The 18483-nt window shown below is 59.3% G+C and overlaps 1 protein-coding gene across 4 annotated transcripts in view; it reads right to left on the bottom strand.

Annotated features, from left to right (window-relative positions):
- Nucleotides 1–13: 13 nt before the first annotated feature.
- STIM1 (stromal interaction molecule 1) overlaps nucleotides 14–18483 on the bottom strand; it is a 52088-nt gene continuing 33618 nt past the window's right edge. Inside the window, exons 7-13 of one of the 4 annotated variants that reach the window (XM_088529827.1) lie at nucleotides 17631–17808; nucleotides 12112–12279; nucleotides 10823–10923; nucleotides 10230–10465; nucleotides 9077–9157; nucleotides 6145–6544; nucleotides 14–573 (exon numbers count right to left, since the gene is read on the bottom strand). In XM_088529827.1, the coding sequence (XP_088385953.1) occupies nucleotides 24–573; nucleotides 6145–6544; nucleotides 9077–9157; nucleotides 10230–10465; nucleotides 10823–10923; nucleotides 12112–12279; nucleotides 17631–17808 (1714 nt within the window). In that variant the 3' untranslated portion in view covers nucleotides 14–23. The remainder of the gene's footprint in view (nucleotides 574–6144; nucleotides 6545–9076; nucleotides 9158–10229; nucleotides 10466–10822; nucleotides 10924–12111; nucleotides 12280–17630; nucleotides 17809–18483) is intronic. The other 3 variants (XM_088529828.1, XM_088529825.1, XM_088529826.1) reach the window with 3 other exon arrangements.

Raw genomic sequence — 18483 nt, 5'->3', positions numbered from 1 at the left:
CCTCCTCCTCCTGCCGCCCCGCTCTATTTCTTGGGCTTCTTGAAGATCTTTAGGGGGAACTTTTTCTTGCTCTGGCCCAGGTCGGCCTCGTCGCCCGCCAAGGCGCTGTCCTCGTCCCCCGGGCTCTTCTTGGCGGCCAGCTGCGGGATGCGCGTGTTCTTGACGCTGTTGGGCCGCGAGTCAGAGGTGGGGGACGGGGTGTCGGGCTCGGTGGAGCTGGGGCTGTGCGAGCGGGACGAATCCGAGTGGCTGTGCTTGCCGGCCGCCGGCTGGCTGATCTCCCCGAGGCTGGAGGACTTCTCCATGCCGTGGTTCACCATCATCATCTTCTTCATCACCATGGGGCTCTCGGAGAGGCGCTCCGGCAAGGCCGCCAGCGAGGAGGCCTCCGCGTGCCGCCCGCCGCCGTTGGAGGTGGCCGCGCACGGGGCCGGGTGGCCGGCGGCCGCCTCCTCCGCGGAGCGGCCCGGCAGGTTGGGCCGGGCCGCCAGCAGCTTGGGCGCGGAGCCGGGCACGCGCTGGGGCTCGCTCAGGTGCGGGATGGAGGAGTCGGAGTCGCAGCGGGTCAAGTCTCTGCGGTGGGAAAGGGCGGAGGGAGGAGAGCGTTAGAGGGGCCGGCGCGCGCGCGGACGGACGCGGCGCCGCGCGGGGACGGGACGGGCGCCGCGGGCCGATGCCCCCCGCGCACGGGGACCTTGGGGGGGTCCCGGCGGGAGCGCCGCTCCGCAGGGAGCCCGGCGGCCGGAGGCGCGCGGGGCCGCGGCGCAGGGCAGCGAGGGCACCGCAGCGCCGGGCGCCTCCGGATGCGGATCCGCTCCGAGCCCCGGTCCGGCTGCAGGGCAGCTCCCTCCCTTCCCCAGAACCGGCCCCGATTCCTTCCCCCGGCCTCCGGAGCGCGCGGGGAGCTGCATCCCATGTGGGAGCCCGTCCTGCCGGCGGTGGACACGGCGCCGTCGAGGCCCGCCGCCCCGCACAGCGGTTTGTGCCCCCAGGGCTGCTCCTCGTGGGTTTTCCAGGGCGGGCGATTCGCCAGCGCCGGCTGCTCCGCTGCTCCCTGCCCCGCGAGCGGACGCAGCACCGCAACGGGCAGCTGCCCCGTGCGGCGGCAATGGGTGCGGAGACGCGGCCCAGGAGACGCAGCACGGACACGGGAGACGCGGTACGGACACGGGAGACGCGGCACGTGCAGGGCCAGGAGCAGGAATAGGCAGCGCAGCGGGCACGGGGACGCGCTGGCCCCGGCGAGCCCGGCACGGGAGCAGCCCGCGGCGCCCTCCGCGCTCTGCCCCACGGAGCGGCACCGTGGGAAAAGCAGGAAAGGGGGGAAAAAATAAGGAGCGAGGCCGTGCAGAGCGCAGGGAGAGGAGATGTCCCCATAGGAAGGTGGCAAACAGGGAGCGGGACGGGCAGCGCTGCAGCCACCAGCACCAAGCAGTCATTGGCAGCGGCTCCGGCGGCTCCAGAAGGGCCGGATCCACCAGCCGTCCCCACGGCTCCAGCGGCAACGCGGACGGCTCCAGGACAAGGCACTGGGGCAGCCGGGCTCTGGCAGCTCCACGGAGAGAGGGAAGGTCGGGAATCCCGGCGGCGAGCGGGACCCTGCCCGGGATCCCAACGCGCTCGGCCTGGCCAAGGGCTTCCTGAGGGCAACCAGGGCAGGCGGGTTAAGAGCAGCAAAACGCTCAGCACGAGGATCCCGAGGCAGCTCCGGAGGGCGGGAAGCGGCCGGGGAGCCGCAGGGAGCACAGAGCAGAGCCGGGACGGCCAGCGCCGAGCTCGGCTCTGCCCCTCCGCACGGGTGGGGATTCCTCGTTCTTCCACCCGGAGAGTTCCCCACCAAAGGGATTCCCGGCATTCCCGCACACCCAGGGCTCTCTGCGACCGCTCCAGAAGGGCCTCTGGAAGGGCCCTGAGTTCCGAGGGTCATTTCCTCAACAGACAGCTGGGAAGTTCCCTCTTCCCCCTTGGCACGAGCACGAGGCCGGTTCTGCTCATGGAACCGGGCTGCCCCATCCAGGAGTGGGGGAACTCCGCTCCCTCTCCCACAGCTTCCCGCTGTCCTTAAGCCAAGAGGATCCCAAAGCAACGCCGCGGTCATTGCAGCCCATGGAGACGATGACGCCGGACACGGAGAAACCTGCTCGGGCGCAGGGGGATCCTGCTGGGACCGCGCGCGCTGGAGAGCCGATATTCCGAGCGCTGGCACCGTACGAGGGCAGGAGGGAGCGAGCGACGCGTCACCGCTGGGGAGCGGAGCCCGGGCACGCGACGCATCCCCAGCCCCTCGGCTCCTTCTTGGGAGCATCCTCACAGCAACGGGGGCCCTCGTTATCACGGAGCTATCGGCCGGCCCGTGCTCATGGATACGGCACCGCTGTTTGCCCTGGACCGCCCTGGCACCTGGGTCCGGCACCTGGGTCCGGCACGAAGAGCGACGCCGTTACCTGCACGGGGACCCCGCGCGCATCCCCTTGGCCGTGTCGCTTTTCCCTACTTCGTCCATCCCTTCTCCAAGGAGGCGCCTCTGGAGGCACCTCTGGAGCCTCAGGGACCTCCCGGAGGCCACCGGGAGCCGTGCAGGACCTCCCTGGCCGCACTGCCCACAAGAAGGAGCCGGGAGGCCGCGATTCCCGTGGGAAGGGCAGGGATGCGACGGCTCCTCGTGCAGCAGAGCCCCGGCTGGAAGCCGCTTGTGCCTCCGGAGCGCACCGTGCAAGGGGAGGCACCGAGGGAAGAGCAGGGCAGTTCCCACAGATCCCAGTGCTGAGCCCTGCATGTCCAGAGCCCCGGGACAGGCTGTCCCGGGAGCCTCCTTCCCTGGAGACGCTCCAAACGCGCCTGGTCGCGACCCTGCGCACTGCGCCCACGGTGACCCTGCAGGGAACGGGACTGGATCCTCTCCAGAAGTCCCTGCCAACCTCAATCCTCCTGCAATTCTGCAAGCTAATTCACTTTTATTAGTGATTTATCAAGTTATAAATCAGAAATAAATTCCTCAAGAGCAGAGGCGGGGCGCTGCAATCCCTGACGCCGGCCGGGCGTCCCGGGAAGGGCCAGGTCCGGCGCTCCCGCGCTCGGCACGAGGGCTCGGCGCACGGGAAAGCATTCCTGCCCCTCGGAGCGGCCGGGGAAGCAGCCGGGCCCACAGAGCCCTTGCTGCGACAGCCGGTCGGAGGCCGAGTTCCTGCTTAGCCGAGCACCAGCGGCTGGAAACTCTTCCCTTCTCCAGCCCGAGGGGCTGGGACGTGACGGGGAAGGGGGACAGGGTTCAGGATGAACAGGAATCGCGCCTCAACTCTGCAGCCCCTTGTCTGTGCCTTGGATTTCTCCCAGCAGGCTCCATCTGTCTGCAGAACACCGGGAAAGAGGCTCAGGGCCGGCCCGGCGGCACCGACCGTCCTACCCCACGGCTCGGTCCTTCTGCCTCCTTGGGCCGTGTTGCTGCTGCCGCCTCCTGCCCTCCAGGGCAGCTCCGAGCCCTCCTGGCTCTGTGGGAGCTGCTCCTTTCCATGGGATTAGGGACAGGCTCCCTTCGCCGCAGCAAAAGGGCCCCCGACGCAGCGACTCGCCCGCCCCGCACCGCGTTCGCCCCCGGGACCCCTCGAGCAGAAACCTCTGTGCAGACGCTGCCCTCCAACCCTCTCCCCCCGTCCCGCAGGGCCGTGCGGCCCCTTCGCCCCGGCAGCCTCCAAACCACAGCGGCTCTGACCTGATTCGCACGGGATCCTCTGAAGCCAATTGCAAAAGAGAAGCAAACAGTGAGGAGGTTGCGCGAGCGGCCGGGCCCTCCGCGCCGGGGCCGGCTCCGCGGCGGCGCCGCGCGGAGCGGGGAACGCGGGCGACGCTCGGCCCTCTCTCTGGGAACGGGCGGGTTGAGGAGCTCCCTCCCGGCGCGTCCCGTCAGCGTCTACATCTGCTGGACACAAGGGAGGCTCCGCTGACGCGGCCGCCCGCGGCGCTCGCTTCCTACCGAGGCAGCGGGATTGCCTCGGTTCCCATTCCATCCTCCGCTTCTCCGGGAAGCTCCGGGGAGGCACGGGAAGGGCTCGGGGGTTACATGGAAGAGACGGGAAGAGCAATGTCCTGCCGGGCTGGGGCTCGCCGCTACGGCAGGGTTTTGCTGGGGCGGGATCTGCTCAAGATGCGGTTTGACAAAAAGTCGAATGCAACGAACCACATTCGGGCACTCAATTCTTCATTTCTGTTTTCTGAGATGAATAGGGAATGAAAGAGCTGGGGTTTTGGGGTCACCTGCTAATGCCCAGGTGAAGCAAACCTTGCAAGACCAATTCTTAATATGCCTTAATTATCTATAATAATGATCCTGCAGGAACAGGCGCTCTTTTCTCTGGAGCGCAAAGCAAGCGCACCCACCTTTCACTGAACAGCAACCAACTCGATCCTGACAAGCTATTAAACGCCAGTGGAGCGTGGGGAGAAAATACTGGTTATTCTCCCCTCGTGACCTCCAGACATCGTCACCTTCTGTATCGGGATCCCCAAATCACGGCCCGTTCCCTCTGCTGCTGCAGCCGGGCAGGAATGACGCCGAGCAGAGGGCTCAGCCGGGATGTGGGGATGCTCCAGCCCTGCTTCTTTCCCAGCCGGAGGCCGGCTGCAAACACGGGCTCTGTGCTGCCAGGAGAAGCACCCGCAGCCTTTATCTATCAGGCTGGGAGAGACTCGATTTACAGCAGCGGTAATTAATCGGAATTTTAATTGCGCTGCTTCTTATCATCGTAAAACCAAATGTTATTACATTAGCTATGATGCTGCTCTTTATGGCCCATTAGGAACCATATGCAGTGAATTTTTCCCCCCAAATATTCCAGATAAGCAGCGGGACGTGTCTGTGATTGGGCATGGTTTTCCACATGCCTGCGGCTCTGGGGCTGCCCCGCTCCACGAAACACCCCTCGGGCAGACCTGCTTTGAGACACAGAGGTTAGCACGCGGGTTGGGAACACGGAGCAGACTGCGGGGAGGACAGCGGATGCCGGGAGCGCCTACGACCAGGAGAAGCACCTACGAGGAAAGGGAAGGATGGTGCGACATGCCGGCACGAATGAGCATGGAGTGACTTGGTGCGTTCTTCTGCCTGGATAAACAAGCATGGAAGGACACTGCTCCTACCTCATTCCCCACGGACATCCATCCTACCTCGTAACACCGTTCCTTAATGCTGAGGATAGCGACTGCTTTTATCTTACAAAGGAGAAAAGAGGATGAAGTGATCGGCCAAGGCCACGGAGCGGGGAGCCTGCGCTGCCACCGACGTCCTTCCCTGCCGCCCGCGTTCCGCCTCCGGAGCAGCCCTGCCCGCGCATCCCTGCCCCGCATCCCGACGGACACGGAGGCAGCGTCGCCCTTCCCGGTGCTCCTGCAGCCCGGAGGGGAAGCGCGACCTGGAGACGCAGGTCCCGAGCGGGTCCCCGGGCCCTTCTTGTGCAGGTTTCCAAAGAGCCGCCACTCTCTGGGGCTGGGACAACTGCAGGGAGCAAATTAAGCATGAGCCGAAAACAAAAGTTTCACCATCTATCCCTATTACCGAGCCTTTCCCTAGCCAAAACACAAACGCACCTCGTCCCCTACCAAAGCGGACAGGTGAAAGTCGCTCTGAAAGCTCCTAATGCTGCTTTTTCGCCACCCCTAAGGATCAGCACAGCACTGCAGCACGTCCCCGCGAGCCCTCGCCCCGGCAGCAGCACTGACTACGAGCTGGCAGCTCCCACGCGCTGTGTTTCCTTTGCAATTTGCTCGTGAAGACCCCAATTGAGGCAAAGCTTCAAATAAGGTCAGTGGTGATTAGTTGTGTTACCTTTGCTCGTGTATCACCCAAGTGAAAAACTGCCTCATTCCGAGACACAGAGCGCCCAGGACTTCTCCTTTGTTCAGCCACAGCTAAACCACGGCACCCCCTTGGGTTATCCATCCCCTGGGGCTGATGTGGAAATGGACCTTGGAGCATTCCCGAGAGGGTCCGCTCGCACGAGAGAGAGGTTAAAGAAACAAAAGGTGGGTAAATCACGAAATAAAGGCCCCAAAGGAAAGGGCACAAGGAATCTAAGAGAAAGGACACCCGAGCAAGCACCAGTTCTGAGACACGGCAGGCAAGAGGGAGCTAGAAAAGAAACAGCAATATACCCAAAGCTCTCAGTGCGACAGCGAATCCCAGAGGTGACATCAGGAGGGGGCAGATCGGGGGTGGAGTCCATCTGAAGGAAATAAGAGGAGGTGGTGTGATGGTAACAGAGAGGGTGGACATGGCAAGCAGGAGCAGATGCGCTGGTGGCGGATGAGGAGCAAGAGGTGGAAGAGGTGGCGGTGGTGGCGGATGGAGGGCTGGTTCCGTGCGGGTCGGAACTGACAGACTGTCCGGAGGAGAGGCTGTGCATTCGACGGAGAGACACTCTGCCTGCCCGGACGTGGGCGGGCTGGCCCGCCTCACTGTGGCCTGGCGCGTAACCCTCTACCAACCTCTGCGATCCGTGCGCGTGCTGGGCGTCCACCAGGCGCTGGCGAACGGAGCTGGGCAAGGCCGGAGCTGCAACGACAAGAAGGGGAGAGCGGTGAGGGGCCGCGGCGCCGCCCGCGCGCTCCGCGGCGATGCGGAGGAAGCGTCGCGTTGCTGCTGCTGCTCGACATGCTAGATTAATGGCCAGCCCGTGGCGATCTGCGCTCGACGCTGCTGATGCAGGTGCGTGCTGAACGCCTTATCCGATCATCTTGCTGGAAACACAAACTGGCCGCGAGACGCCGCGGGGGGCCCAACCCTCCCGCCGAGCTGCCGCCCTCGGCGCCAAGCAGGTTCCTTCCCGCTGCCAAAAACGGGAGCTGGGGAGACCGGTGCCGGCGCAGGCAGCCCGGGGCGGGCAGGCGAGAGGCGCCCGGGACAGTGTGTCCAGTTCTGGGCTCCACAGGACAAGAGGGATGTGGAGCTGCTGGAGAGAGTCCAGCGCAGGGCTACGAGGATGATCAGGGGCCTGGAACATCTGCCCTATGAGGAGAGGCTGAGGGAGCTGGGCCTGTTCAGCTGGAGAAGAGAAGGCTGAGAGGAGACCTGAGCAGTGTCTAGAAGTACCTCAAGGGAGGCCGTGAGGAGGATGGGGCGGCCTCTTTTCACTGGTGGCCACCGACAGAACTAGAGGAAACAGCCACACACTGAAACACCAAAAGTTCCACAGGGACTTAAGGAAAAATTCCTTCCCAGTGAAGGTGCCAGAGCCCTGGAACAGGCTGCCCAGAGAGGTTGTGGAGTCTCCTTCTCTGGAGATCTTCAAACCCGCTTGGACGCAGTCCTGTGCCACGTGCTCTGGGTGACCCTGCGTGTGCAGGGGTTGGACTGGATGATCCCTAGAGGTCCCTTCCAACCTTCAGCATTCCATGATTCCATGATTCCATGACACAGCTCTGCTCCCGCTGCCGGCAGGGCACCCTCGGAGCGCGGGAGCCAGCCCAGGGCCACCTGCAAGCCCAGGGCTAAATGCGGCTGCACTCAGGGCTCAAGCGCAGGGCAGGTTCTGTGCAGAGCAGGAACCTCCCAGCCTGGTCCCTCCTCTACAGGACAGAAGGGCTGGGACACGGGGGTACATGTTATACACACGGCTTAAGCGGGTGGCTACTGCCTTTCATTGTACCACACACCTGGGATTACAGGTTACGCAAAGTGGTAACATTTGCTTTTGGTCTGCTTTAGAATTAAGTTTCCTGATGGCTAAAAAGCCTGTTTTGAAAAATATTTTAACTGCAAATTCACCTCGGTTCCATGAACCAAAATGGAGAGTCTCCCTCCCTGCACTGTCACCAGGTATTGAACGGATTCCAAGATCAAACCCAGCCTTTTGGCCACCCTCGGGGGTGACCTAGGCCAGCAAGCTCAGTCCATTCTATATCCTCTATATCTCTGCATCCTCTATACCCACAGTTGCAGCCAGCCCTAGCAAGTGAAAGGCAGGCACTTCTCCTGGGAAGGAGATTTCTGAACGGTCATTTAGATTAAGCAAAGTATGTTACACATATATAATGCATATATCATTATTATACACTGAAACCTATGTATCCACTAGGCTGCATCACCGTACTGCAGATAAAAGGGACTCTGGTTACATTTAACCTGCTGGATGCAGTTTCCACACAAGATGTTCCTTCTTTTGCAGGAGATAAGGTGTTCAGGCTTGTATGTATGAGTAAGAAACGGTTAAAAAGGTGAATAGATAGAAAAGCTGAGAAATGAAACCGGGGGAGAGCTCTATCGGGAATCGAAGAACCAGCAAATCGCCGCTGTAAAAACACAGGCCTCGTCAATACGGGTCTCCTGCAACAGCCCGGGGATCGGAGGGATCGCGCTGGGACATCTTGCATGGAGAGGAGGGAACAAAGAGGAGCAACTCAAGGAATATTCCCGTCTGTGCATTCCCGGCTCCGTGCGCTCCGCATCCCTGCGAGAGTCCTGCCGACGGGAGCAGCTCCCGACCTGCTGCACGGCCAGGGCAGAGGAGTCCCGCGTCGGGCAGGATCCGAGCGCTGCAGAATGATTCCTTGGGGGGAATTCTCTCTGCTTTCTGCTACAGTTTGTCTCTCCATCCTGGGGGATGTTTTTTCCCAGGTGTTTCGCTGCTCCGTTACCCACCGGACACGCTGCAGGTCGGCAGCCCCGAGCCGGGGCTCGTCCCGCTCCCCCGGCACCGCCACGGCCGCGGCGGCCCTCATATCCATGGGACCTGCTCATCCTCGCGAGGAAGGCTCCCACCCGCACATCCCGAGCGCTACCATGGGCCGGGATCCACGGCGGAGCCGTCCCGCTCCGGGCAGCTGCACCCACGGGTGCTGCCCCCCAACCAGCAGCCTGGCACGTTTGGAATCGAGCCCCAAGCCCCGCGAAGGGCAGCAGGTGGCTGCGATTCTTCTTCATCCCAGCAGACTCTGCCCGGGGTTAGTGCAGGCGCCAATGGCTCGGTGAGGAAGGGTGAATTAGTTTGTCGTGCCAGAGAGGTGGAACGTTTGCGTATGTGGTTTTAGTCCAGAGAAAGGGCAGCAGGTAGAAAACACCGGCAACAGAAATCAGAGAGAACCAAACCAGGGTATTTCCAGAGGGACTGATCCTCCGAGGACACGGACGAGCGGTCGCTGAACCTGCGCCCAAAGAGCCAGGCCGCGTCTGGGGTTGGCCCGCGAGGGTGGAAAGGGAGAGAAAAAAGGGTCATTTACAGGGGGAACCGTCACGGGCACCGGAGCAGCATTCCCCACGCATCCAGGGAGCAAAAACCTCATGTGGGCACGCGAGCTGCTGCGGGAGAGAGGCCTGGGACCGCTCTGGGGACAGTGACGGGGGCCAGCACGTGCCACCCCATGTCGGGGACACCCGGGAGGCCTCGTCCCACCGAGCTGGAGCCGCGGGGCTGCCCCGAGCGCCCCGGGCAGGAAACGTCCCTGCTGCTGCCCCAGGCGCCACCGGGAAGCCCCTGCAGTGCCGGCTGCGCTCCGGATCACTCCGGGCTTTTCTTTAGGATCTCCCTGCTTCGCTAATGCTCCACTTGCACCTTTGCGAGTTTGTTTTTGGAGCTTTGGCTTTTCACTGCAACGGATAATCCCGCGGAGAGCCCGGGAAGGCACCGCCAGCTCCTGATGCTTTGAACACCCCGGGCCCCGGCAGCCCCGCACGGGGCCAGCTCCAAACCCGCACGGCCCCAGCTCCTCCCGGGGCTCCGTCCCCGCTCCTTAACCCAAGGGCTGATCCTTAATCCAGGGGTGACCCGGGAATGGCAAGGGAGGGAAGTTCAAAACCTCACGTGGAGAGGAGGTAGCCTCAAGTCTTTCTACATCCTGAGCCCGTGCTCAAACTAAGGGGGAACTGCGGAAAAGCACTTCAATTTTCTCTATGACTTTTGTGACTCCAGCCCTCTCTATCCTCTTGCCTTTCTTGTAAAGCCTCAAATTCGGTGCGTTGAACAAAACAGCCTATATAGGTTATTTTTTCAAGGCTTTCATATTGGCTAGGCAAAAAAAAAAGATTAGATAAAAACGAATCAAAACCCGTGCCCTGGTCTGCCTGCAGCGCTGCCATCACGTCTATGTGTGCAGCAATCAGCAGTCTCTGACTCCACGGCTAATAAATAACTGCTCTTTGATCCTTTAAAAGCCAGCTTAGTTAGCCTAATTCCTCCTCACACCTTCCAACTACTTTTCCACATCTGTCACAGCCCGGCATGGGACTCAGAGGGGATACGTACACTGTATGGACATGGGAGACACGAGCTCTTCATCCAGATCGTCCACGTCATCGGTCATGATGAAGTGGGACGGGTTCGGCCGCGGGGTGCCCATCCAGCTCGGGTCGATGTTGAGGGCCGAGGCCAGCGTGTGGATGCCGGGGTTGTTGACGATCTGGAAGCCGCAGAGCATCTCGATCTGCTGCCAGCGGTGCAGCCGTTCCCGCAGCGCGGCCGTCACTTCGCTCAGAGCTTGTCTGCAAGCGGGGGCCAAACGAGGGAGAGGTGACGAAAGAGAAACGCAATAAACCGCCCAAAACGGGTCGTGCAGCTCCATGTCCTGACACTTGAGACATCTGTCACTCCACAGGGACACAGCAACGATCCCCGGAGCCACGGGGGAAAGCGCTGGGAACACTGCAGCTTCTTGATTCCTCAGGAACATCCCTTTGGATGGGATTTTTAATTGCTCCCCACAATCATGATTTCAGTTTTATGCATATACAATTAAAGGAGTTTTAGCTAAAAGGAGCAATTTTAATCCCAGCAATATAAAGTCGTAGGATTACAGGAAGGAAGGGAGAAATGAGGGAAGATATAAAGTAGCTACTTACTTTGCCGTCAAGATTTTATGATCAACATCATCTAGAGACGAGCTGTGAGCAACGTGAAATGTTCCAAACAGGGTGTTTCTCTTCTTCTTGATTTTCTCAGCCTGGAATATTAACAGAGAAAGGTCACAGGAAGAACAAGACCTTACGTTTCCTGCAGGACAAGAACATCCTGAATGGGCCGTGACAGAAATAGCCCTGCAGCTGTTTTCACACATGCAGGCCGGAGGAATTGTCATTTTGCTGAAGGATGCGACTCCCCCCGACGCGGCCGAGCAGGAATCACCAGCAGCAGAGGAAGCAGCTTGCGGGTCTCAAGCTCCCCTTCTCCTCATTTCCAAACAGTCTCCGGGGACTGAACGAGCTACTTCCTACGTTCAATGACTGTCTTAGGAAGCTTATTTTGTCTTTCTCTTGGGTAAATTATCCAAGGAATACATTAATGCCCTACGGGTGTTTTAACCTTCCCTTTGGAGTTCAGCTCTTTGGCTCACAAGATGGGGTGGGTTAACTTGAGACAAACCAAGGCCGTGAACACGGTGCCTGCCTCAACAGAAAGCAAACCGCTGACATGAGAAAATGTTTGGAATAAACCCAGAACAAGACGGACAGATTTTTCTGTGCCGTCAGCGCTGGATCCGCCGAGACGAGTACATGTTACAACAGCTTCCCTGCAGCTTGTTATTTCGCGGTTGGCAAACCACATGTTCAGCAACTGGGAATGCAGAAGTGATTCGTAGCTGCAAATCACACGCGCGTATTAGAAAGGTTGTTGCCTTTGCAGGTGAAACACTTGGCAGAAAACGTTACTGAGAAAGGTGCAAACTTTGCTGTTTATTGAGTGCTTCCAGCAGAGACAACAACCAACACTCTGCATCCTCCCGGACTTCAGCCTAGTTAACCTTAATATGAAAATTAGACCCGACCGCGATGGGTCTTCCCAGGGCAAGCCCTGCAGGGCAGGGATGGACAAACGCTCGTTCTCAGTTGCACCTTGGTGGAAGTTTGTGCTGCGCTTTGAGGCTGCAGATGCAGGGCGATTGCGGTGACAAAGCGAGAGTGCTGTGACACGCTGCCATCAGGACGTTACAGCACGACTTTCACTTGGGAAAGTGACACAACCACACGGCATGATTTTCTCGGCCGTGCTGTGAGCTCAGCCTTCCTGCGCTTCATTGCAGCCGAGTGAAACGAGAGGCTGAACGGAGAGGGGAGGCACGGACGGAGCGTGCGGAGAGGAAGGGAACACGCGGACGCTGGGGAGGACGCGGGATAACGGGACAAGCTCTCACCCCCTCCTTGGCCACCAGCAGCTGCTTCTCGGCGTTCTGCTTCTTGATGTTGTAGTACTGGACCTCCACCTCGTGTGTGAGCTGCAGCCACTTCTGCAGCGCCTCGGGCGCAGCCCAGCTGCAGTGCGACTCCAGCTCCTTCTCGGCGTTCTTGAGGGCCATGCGCACCTAGGAGCGAGCGGCAGCGTGAGGACGCGGCCCGGCCGGCCCGGCGCTCCCAATGCACCGGGGAGCGGAGCGGGACGGCCTGGAATTCCCTCTTCTTCCCGAGAGCAGCCGAGGTCGGCACGCGGGAGAGCATCCCGGGGCAGGGAGGCCCGGGCCTTGCTCTCCAGCACGGCAGAGCAGCCCGCAGCTCCCTTGGGAAGCGGCTCCCGCATTCCCAGCCGGACTCCTTTGCTTCCTCGCGGCTCGTCCGCCCTATCCCTGCCCCGCTGCCGCAAGAGAAGGGCCCGTTCTCCTCCAGCGCGGCACAAACCAGCCGCTCTCCAGCCATAAATCCCGACGGGGTGACACGGAGTTAGTCCCGGGGGAATTGCGCTTTAGGCAAGAGCGTTGGCAGCGCTCGGCCTGGCCTCCAGCAATCCCGCTGCAAAACAGTTTCTTAACAGTGAGGGTGCCAGAGCACTGGAACAGGCTGCCCAGAGAGGTTGTGGAGTCTCCTTCTCTGGAGATCTTCAAACCCGCTTGGACGCAGTCCTGTGCCACGTGCTCTAGGTGACCCTGCGTGTGCAGGGGGGTTGGACTGGATGATCTCTAGAGGTCCCTTCCAACCCTAAGCATTCTATGATTCTATGAAACGCCAAGAAAGCGGGTGCCAAAGGTGCCGAAACCGTGGGCAGGACTCCGGAGCGCCAGAGCTGGCCAAGGACCATCCGCTCCCCTTGACCACGCGCTGCGCGAGGGGACGTCGCACACGTTGAACCTGGCACAACCTCGATTCCCACCTCCCAGATCGCGCAGCCTCGAGCTAGCTGCAAACGGGCATTTTTAAAACACCCTTCAGAGCGGGAGCTTTTTCCTTAGTGGGCTATTTAATTCGCTCCAATTTAAATCCGTCCTGGCTTAGCCATGTCAAACGCACCAATTATTTGGAAATTTCCTCTTTTATCTCGGGGCACATTGTGACCCAAGCGAAACGCTGCCTGAATAGGTGACAAATTTACAAACTTGGCATCACCGTTCACAGGAAGGCCTTAATTTTCCCTTCGACATCATCCGCTCCAACCTCTCCTCTCGCTGCCCAGGAAACTCGAATTCCCATGGACAAGGGCCTGGGATTTGGGAATAGGCCAAGCAGACATTAGCCCCGAGGGGAGAGGGGTGCTCAAAACACACATGGGAACGAGGTGTCCGGGAGCTCCGCGGAGGGCAGCGGTGCCCGGAGCAGCCGGGGCTCTCCTGCAAAACCTGCCGGGATCCCGTTCCGAGCACTCGGAGCAACTCGGGCCGGTAGCACGGGCTGGGCTCCTGGCTCAGGGGCAGAAGGACCCTATAAAGCCCAGTACAAATGGACCCAGCAATATATTATTTTCTAATATACGTGTCCCTGGCACAGCCTGTGTGCAGGGACACATGGGCACCTCCACCTTGCTGGCGCGGTCCATGTGCAGCTGGACTCCAGCAGGAGATTCCCAACCCTCCGGTGCCTTTTGAGCAACAGCTCTCAGTGGATGCTGTGATTTGAGTCTGCGACCCCAGGGTATCTCAGAGGCTGCCGAGTCCCGAGGCCGGGGGAGTGACGGGTTAATGGTGTCGGTGTCCGGAGCTCCCTGCGGTGGTGACGGTTACAACCACGCGGTGTGGGACAGGCGGGCACAGCCGATACTCACCCTCCAGCGCAGCCCCCACGCAGGCTCCCCGGAAACGACAGAGTGGGTAAGTCAGCTCTGCCCTTTCCCACACAGCACGTGTAAAGTGGAGGAGGAAAGTGGAAAGGATGGGGCTCTGCCTTCTCTGCAAGGTCAGGACAAGGGCTCAGCGCCACAGCAGAAAGCTTACACGTCCTCACTGAACGGCCCACAGCACCAAATGATTGAATTTCTTTCTCTTTTTTAATGGAAATATAGAAAAACTTGAGGAAAAAATTATTGACAGGGAGGGTGCCAGAGCACTGGAACAGGCTGCCCAGAGAGGTTGTGGAGTCTCCTTCTCTGGAGATCTTCAAACCCGCTTGGACGCAGCCCTGTGCCACGTGCTCTAGGTGACCCTGCGTGTGCAGGGGTTGGACTAGATCATCTCCAAAGGTCCTTTCCAGCCTTAATGGTTCTACGATTCTATGTCCAAATGCACGTTCTGAAATGGAGCTCAATGAGTTTACGGGTGTCTGCAGGACAAGATAGGAATGACCGAGGATCCAGAAAGCAAAGCTTACAAAAGGAGTCTGTGGATGGAGTGTCAGTATTCCACGTGGGAAGGGAAGGGAAAGGAAGGCAAAAGGCCACTTGCTCTTTGTTGACTGTCTCTATATTTGAGGCTATCGTGCACCGGGACTCATGCATTACTGGAGGGCCAGGACAGATGTTTGTGCCCTTGTCAATGCAGATGCCAGGGTCCTGTTTCATTTGCTCCATGGTGGCAAACCAGACTGGGCAGGTGGGTGGGAGGAGAAGCTGAACGGCCCGACATTATCCAAGGGGCTTGCTTGGCTCGGGCAGTTCTGGCTTGCACAATTTCAGTTTAAACTGATCTATATATTCAAGTTCCCACGGGTAAAATAGGAAGGAGCAATAGGAACCATTCTGGGGACTTCCTTCGCAGGACTTCCTTTTAGACAAAACAGAGTTTTGAGGTGAAACCTGATGCTTTTATTTTGTCCTCTGCTACTGCAAACAGGTACCACTAGCATAGCCCTGATTTACATTTTTTAATCCATTGTATTAAAGCTTTTGTGCCTTTTATTTTAAATTTGGGGGGTTTAGGTATAGGATTGCAAAGTCTTTTGTGGCCTCTGATCAGTTATTTTAATACCACACAAACGTTCTGTACAACCTTGTGGACCAAACACAGGTTTCACTGTGGCCACAACATCTGCAGATATTTACAGACGCTCTCGCAGGCCTCTTCCAGGTGTATCCTGGGACTCAGGGTGACCGTTCTGGGGATTTGCGGATGAACTCTGAGCTGGAGAGCAGCTCTGTGGAGAAAGACCTGGGTGTCATGGTGGACGACAAGTTGACCATGAGGCAGCAGGTGCCCTCGTGGCCAAGAAGGCCAATGGGATCCTGGGCTGCATTAAGAAGAGCGTCTCCAGCAGGTCGAGGGAGGTGATCCTGCCCCTCTACTCAGCCCTGGTGAGGCCGCATCTGGAGTATTGTGTCCAGTTCTGGGCTCCACAGGACAAGAGGGATGTGGAGCTGCTGGAGAGAGTCCAGCGCAGGGCTACGAGGATGATCAGGGGCCTGGAACATCTGCCCTATGAGGAGAGGCTGAGGGAGCTGGGCCTGTTCAGCTGGAGAAGAGAAGGCTGAGAGGGGACCTGAGCAGTGTCTAGAAGTACCTCAAGGGAGGGAGTGCAGAGGATGGTGCCGGCCTCTTTGCACTGGTGGCCACTGATAGGACTAGAGGAAATGGCCGGAAACTGAAACATCAAAAATTCCATAGGAACTTCAGGAAAAATTTCTTGCCAGTGAGGGTGACAGAGCACTGGAACAGGCTGCCCAGAGAGGTTGTGGAGTCTCCTTCTCTGGAGATCTTCAAACCCGCTTGGACGCAGTCCTGTGCCACGTGCTCTAGGTGACCCTGCGTGTGCAGGGGGTTGGACTGGATGATCTCTAGAGGTCCCTTCCAACCCTAAGCACTCTATGATTCTATGATTCTATGATTCTATGAACTCTACCCCTGCAGACTCTGATCTGGGGCTTCATTTCGGAGCTGGGCTGCGCTCGCAGCTGAGCTCGTACGGCCTCTACTCCACAACAAAACGCGGTTAAGAACAACCGGAGCTGTTCTCAAGCACTCCCAAAGGCACGAAAGGGTGCAAGAGGGGAAAAGAAAGCAAGAGGGAGCTTAGGGATTGGATGTGGGGTTGAAGGCTACGGTAAGCGGAGGAGATGCAAGGTGGCAGCGCAGTCGAGCCCGGCTCGGCACCGGCACCGTCCTGCCAAGCGCCCACGGGCACCGCTGCTCCACGGGGCCAGCGGGACGGCACGCGGAGGGAAACACGTGGGCCTCTTCTCCCCAGAGGGGAGCAAAAACCAAAGGTGAAGGAGCACTACAGGCAGAGCCCCCCTGGCCGTGTCAGCAGGGTGAAGCTGAGGGAGCTGCTGTCCCCGGCCTTGCTGGAACGGTCTGTGTGCAGGGACACAGGGGCACCTACACCTTGCTGGCATGGACTGTGTGCAGGGGCATGCAGGCACTTACACCTTACTGGCACAGCCTGTGTGCAGGGGCACCGCGGGTACCTACACCTTGCTGGTACAGCCTGTGTGCATGTTCACATGGGTGCCTACACCTTGCTGGCACAGCCTGTGTGCAGGGACACATGGGCACCTACACCTTGCTGGCACAGCCTGTGTGCAGGGGCACTGCAGGCACCTACACCTTGCTGGTACGGTGTGTGTGCACATTCACGTGGACACCTACACCCTGCTGGCATGGGCTGTGTGCAGGGACACACGGGCACCTACACCTTGCTGGCACAGCCTGTGTGCACGTTCTTGCGGGCACCTACACCTTGCTGGCATGGCCTGTGTGCAGGGACACACAGGCACCTACACCTTGCTGGTACAGCCTGTGTGCACATTCACGTGGGCACCTACACCTTGCTGGCATGGCCTGTGTGCAGGGACACATGGGCACCTACACCTTGCTGGCACGGCCTGTGTGCACATTCACGTGGACACCTACACCTTGCTGGCACAGCCTGTGTGCAGGGGCACCGCGGGCACCTACACCTTGCTGGTACAGCCCGTGTGCATGTTCACACGGGTGCCTACACCTTGCTGGCACAGCCTGTGTGCAGGGACACATGGGCACCTCCTCCTTGCTGGCACGGCCTGTGTACAGGTGCACTGCAGGCACCTACACCTTGCTGGTACAGCCTGTGTGCACGGACACATGGGCAGTTACACCTTGCTGGCACGGCCTGCGTGCAGGGACACATGGGCAGTTACACCTTGCTGGTACAGCCTGTGTGCATGTTCACACGGGCGCCTACACCTTGCTGGCACAGCCTGTGTGCACATTGACGTGGGCACCTACACCTTGCTGGCATGGCCTGTGTACAGGTGCACTGCAGGCACCTACACCTTGCTGGCACGGCCTGCGTGCAGGGACACACAGGCACCTACACCTTGCTGGCACAGCCTGTGTGCACATTCACATGGGCACCTACACCTTGCTGGCTCAGCCTGTGTGCAGGGACACACAGGCACCTACACCTTGTTGGCATGGCCTGTGTGCACGGACACATGGGCACCTACACCTTGCTGGCACAGCCTGTGTGCACGTTCACGAGGGCACCTACCCCTCGGCGAGGTGCCCTCCGCGCAGGCGCAGCGCGGGCCGCGGCCCCTCACCTGCTCCAGCTCCTGCTCCGCGTATTTCTGCCGGCTGAGCTCGTTCTCGGTGCCCTCGCGCAGCTCGCGCAGCCGGTGCGCCTCCTGCTTGGCGATGCTGATCTCGTCCTGCAGCTTCTTCTCCAGGTGCACCTTCTCCACCTCCACGGAGCGATGCTCCTCCTGCGCCTTCTGCAGCCTGCAACACACAGAGCGCCCGGCGCGGGGCTGCCACCAGCCCACGCGCGGCCCCGGCAGCGACGCGGTCCCGCCAGCCAAACCCGGCTTTTATTTACTCTGTGTTCATGTCAACAGAGGCATATTGGAAAAGCCAAGGCGAAAGTTCACCGTGCCTGAGAAGAAATTAAATTGTCAGCCGCAAATACCCAGCCTTAGTTATTTTCTAAAAACACTCCATAGTTATTTTCTTAAAACACTCCATAGTTATTTTCTTAATTATCCAAAGTACACAAACCAAGGTCTTCTTAAATAACCTCCAAAATCCTTTAATTTTTTAATACTTTTACAGAAATGAAGACCTTTGCCTTAAAAAAAAAAGAGAGAGGGAGAAAAAAAATGCTATGCCTGGGCAGGTATGACTATACAGATAGGATGTCTGTGTGCTCCATTTCCAAGAGTGTTCAAATTTAGACATGCCACAGTCCTGCTCGGAAGTGATTATTTTTATTTGTGACAGGATTAAATCATGGAATTCCGCACGGCAGCCCCAAGCAGTGGCAGCCTGGAACGGACACAGCTCTGCAGCCACAACGGCTGCTGCAAAGCTCCTTCTACGCTTGTGTTTTGTGGGAGGTGGAAAAGGAATCCGGCCAATTTGCCAATTTGCTGCCTCTTTTGGATACAGCACGTTGAT

Source organism: Tinamus guttatus, unplaced genomic scaffold (assembly GCF_059628265.1).
Source record: "Tinamus guttatus ecotype Peru unplaced genomic scaffold, ASM5962826v1 Tinamus_guttatus_pri_ptg000349l, whole genome shotgun sequence".
Classification (NCBI taxonomy): domain Eukaryota; kingdom Metazoa; phylum Chordata; class Aves; order Tinamiformes; family Tinamidae; genus Tinamus; species Tinamus guttatus.
Note: the sequence above shows the minus strand (reverse complement) of the source record. Positions and strands in the feature narration are given on the sequence as shown.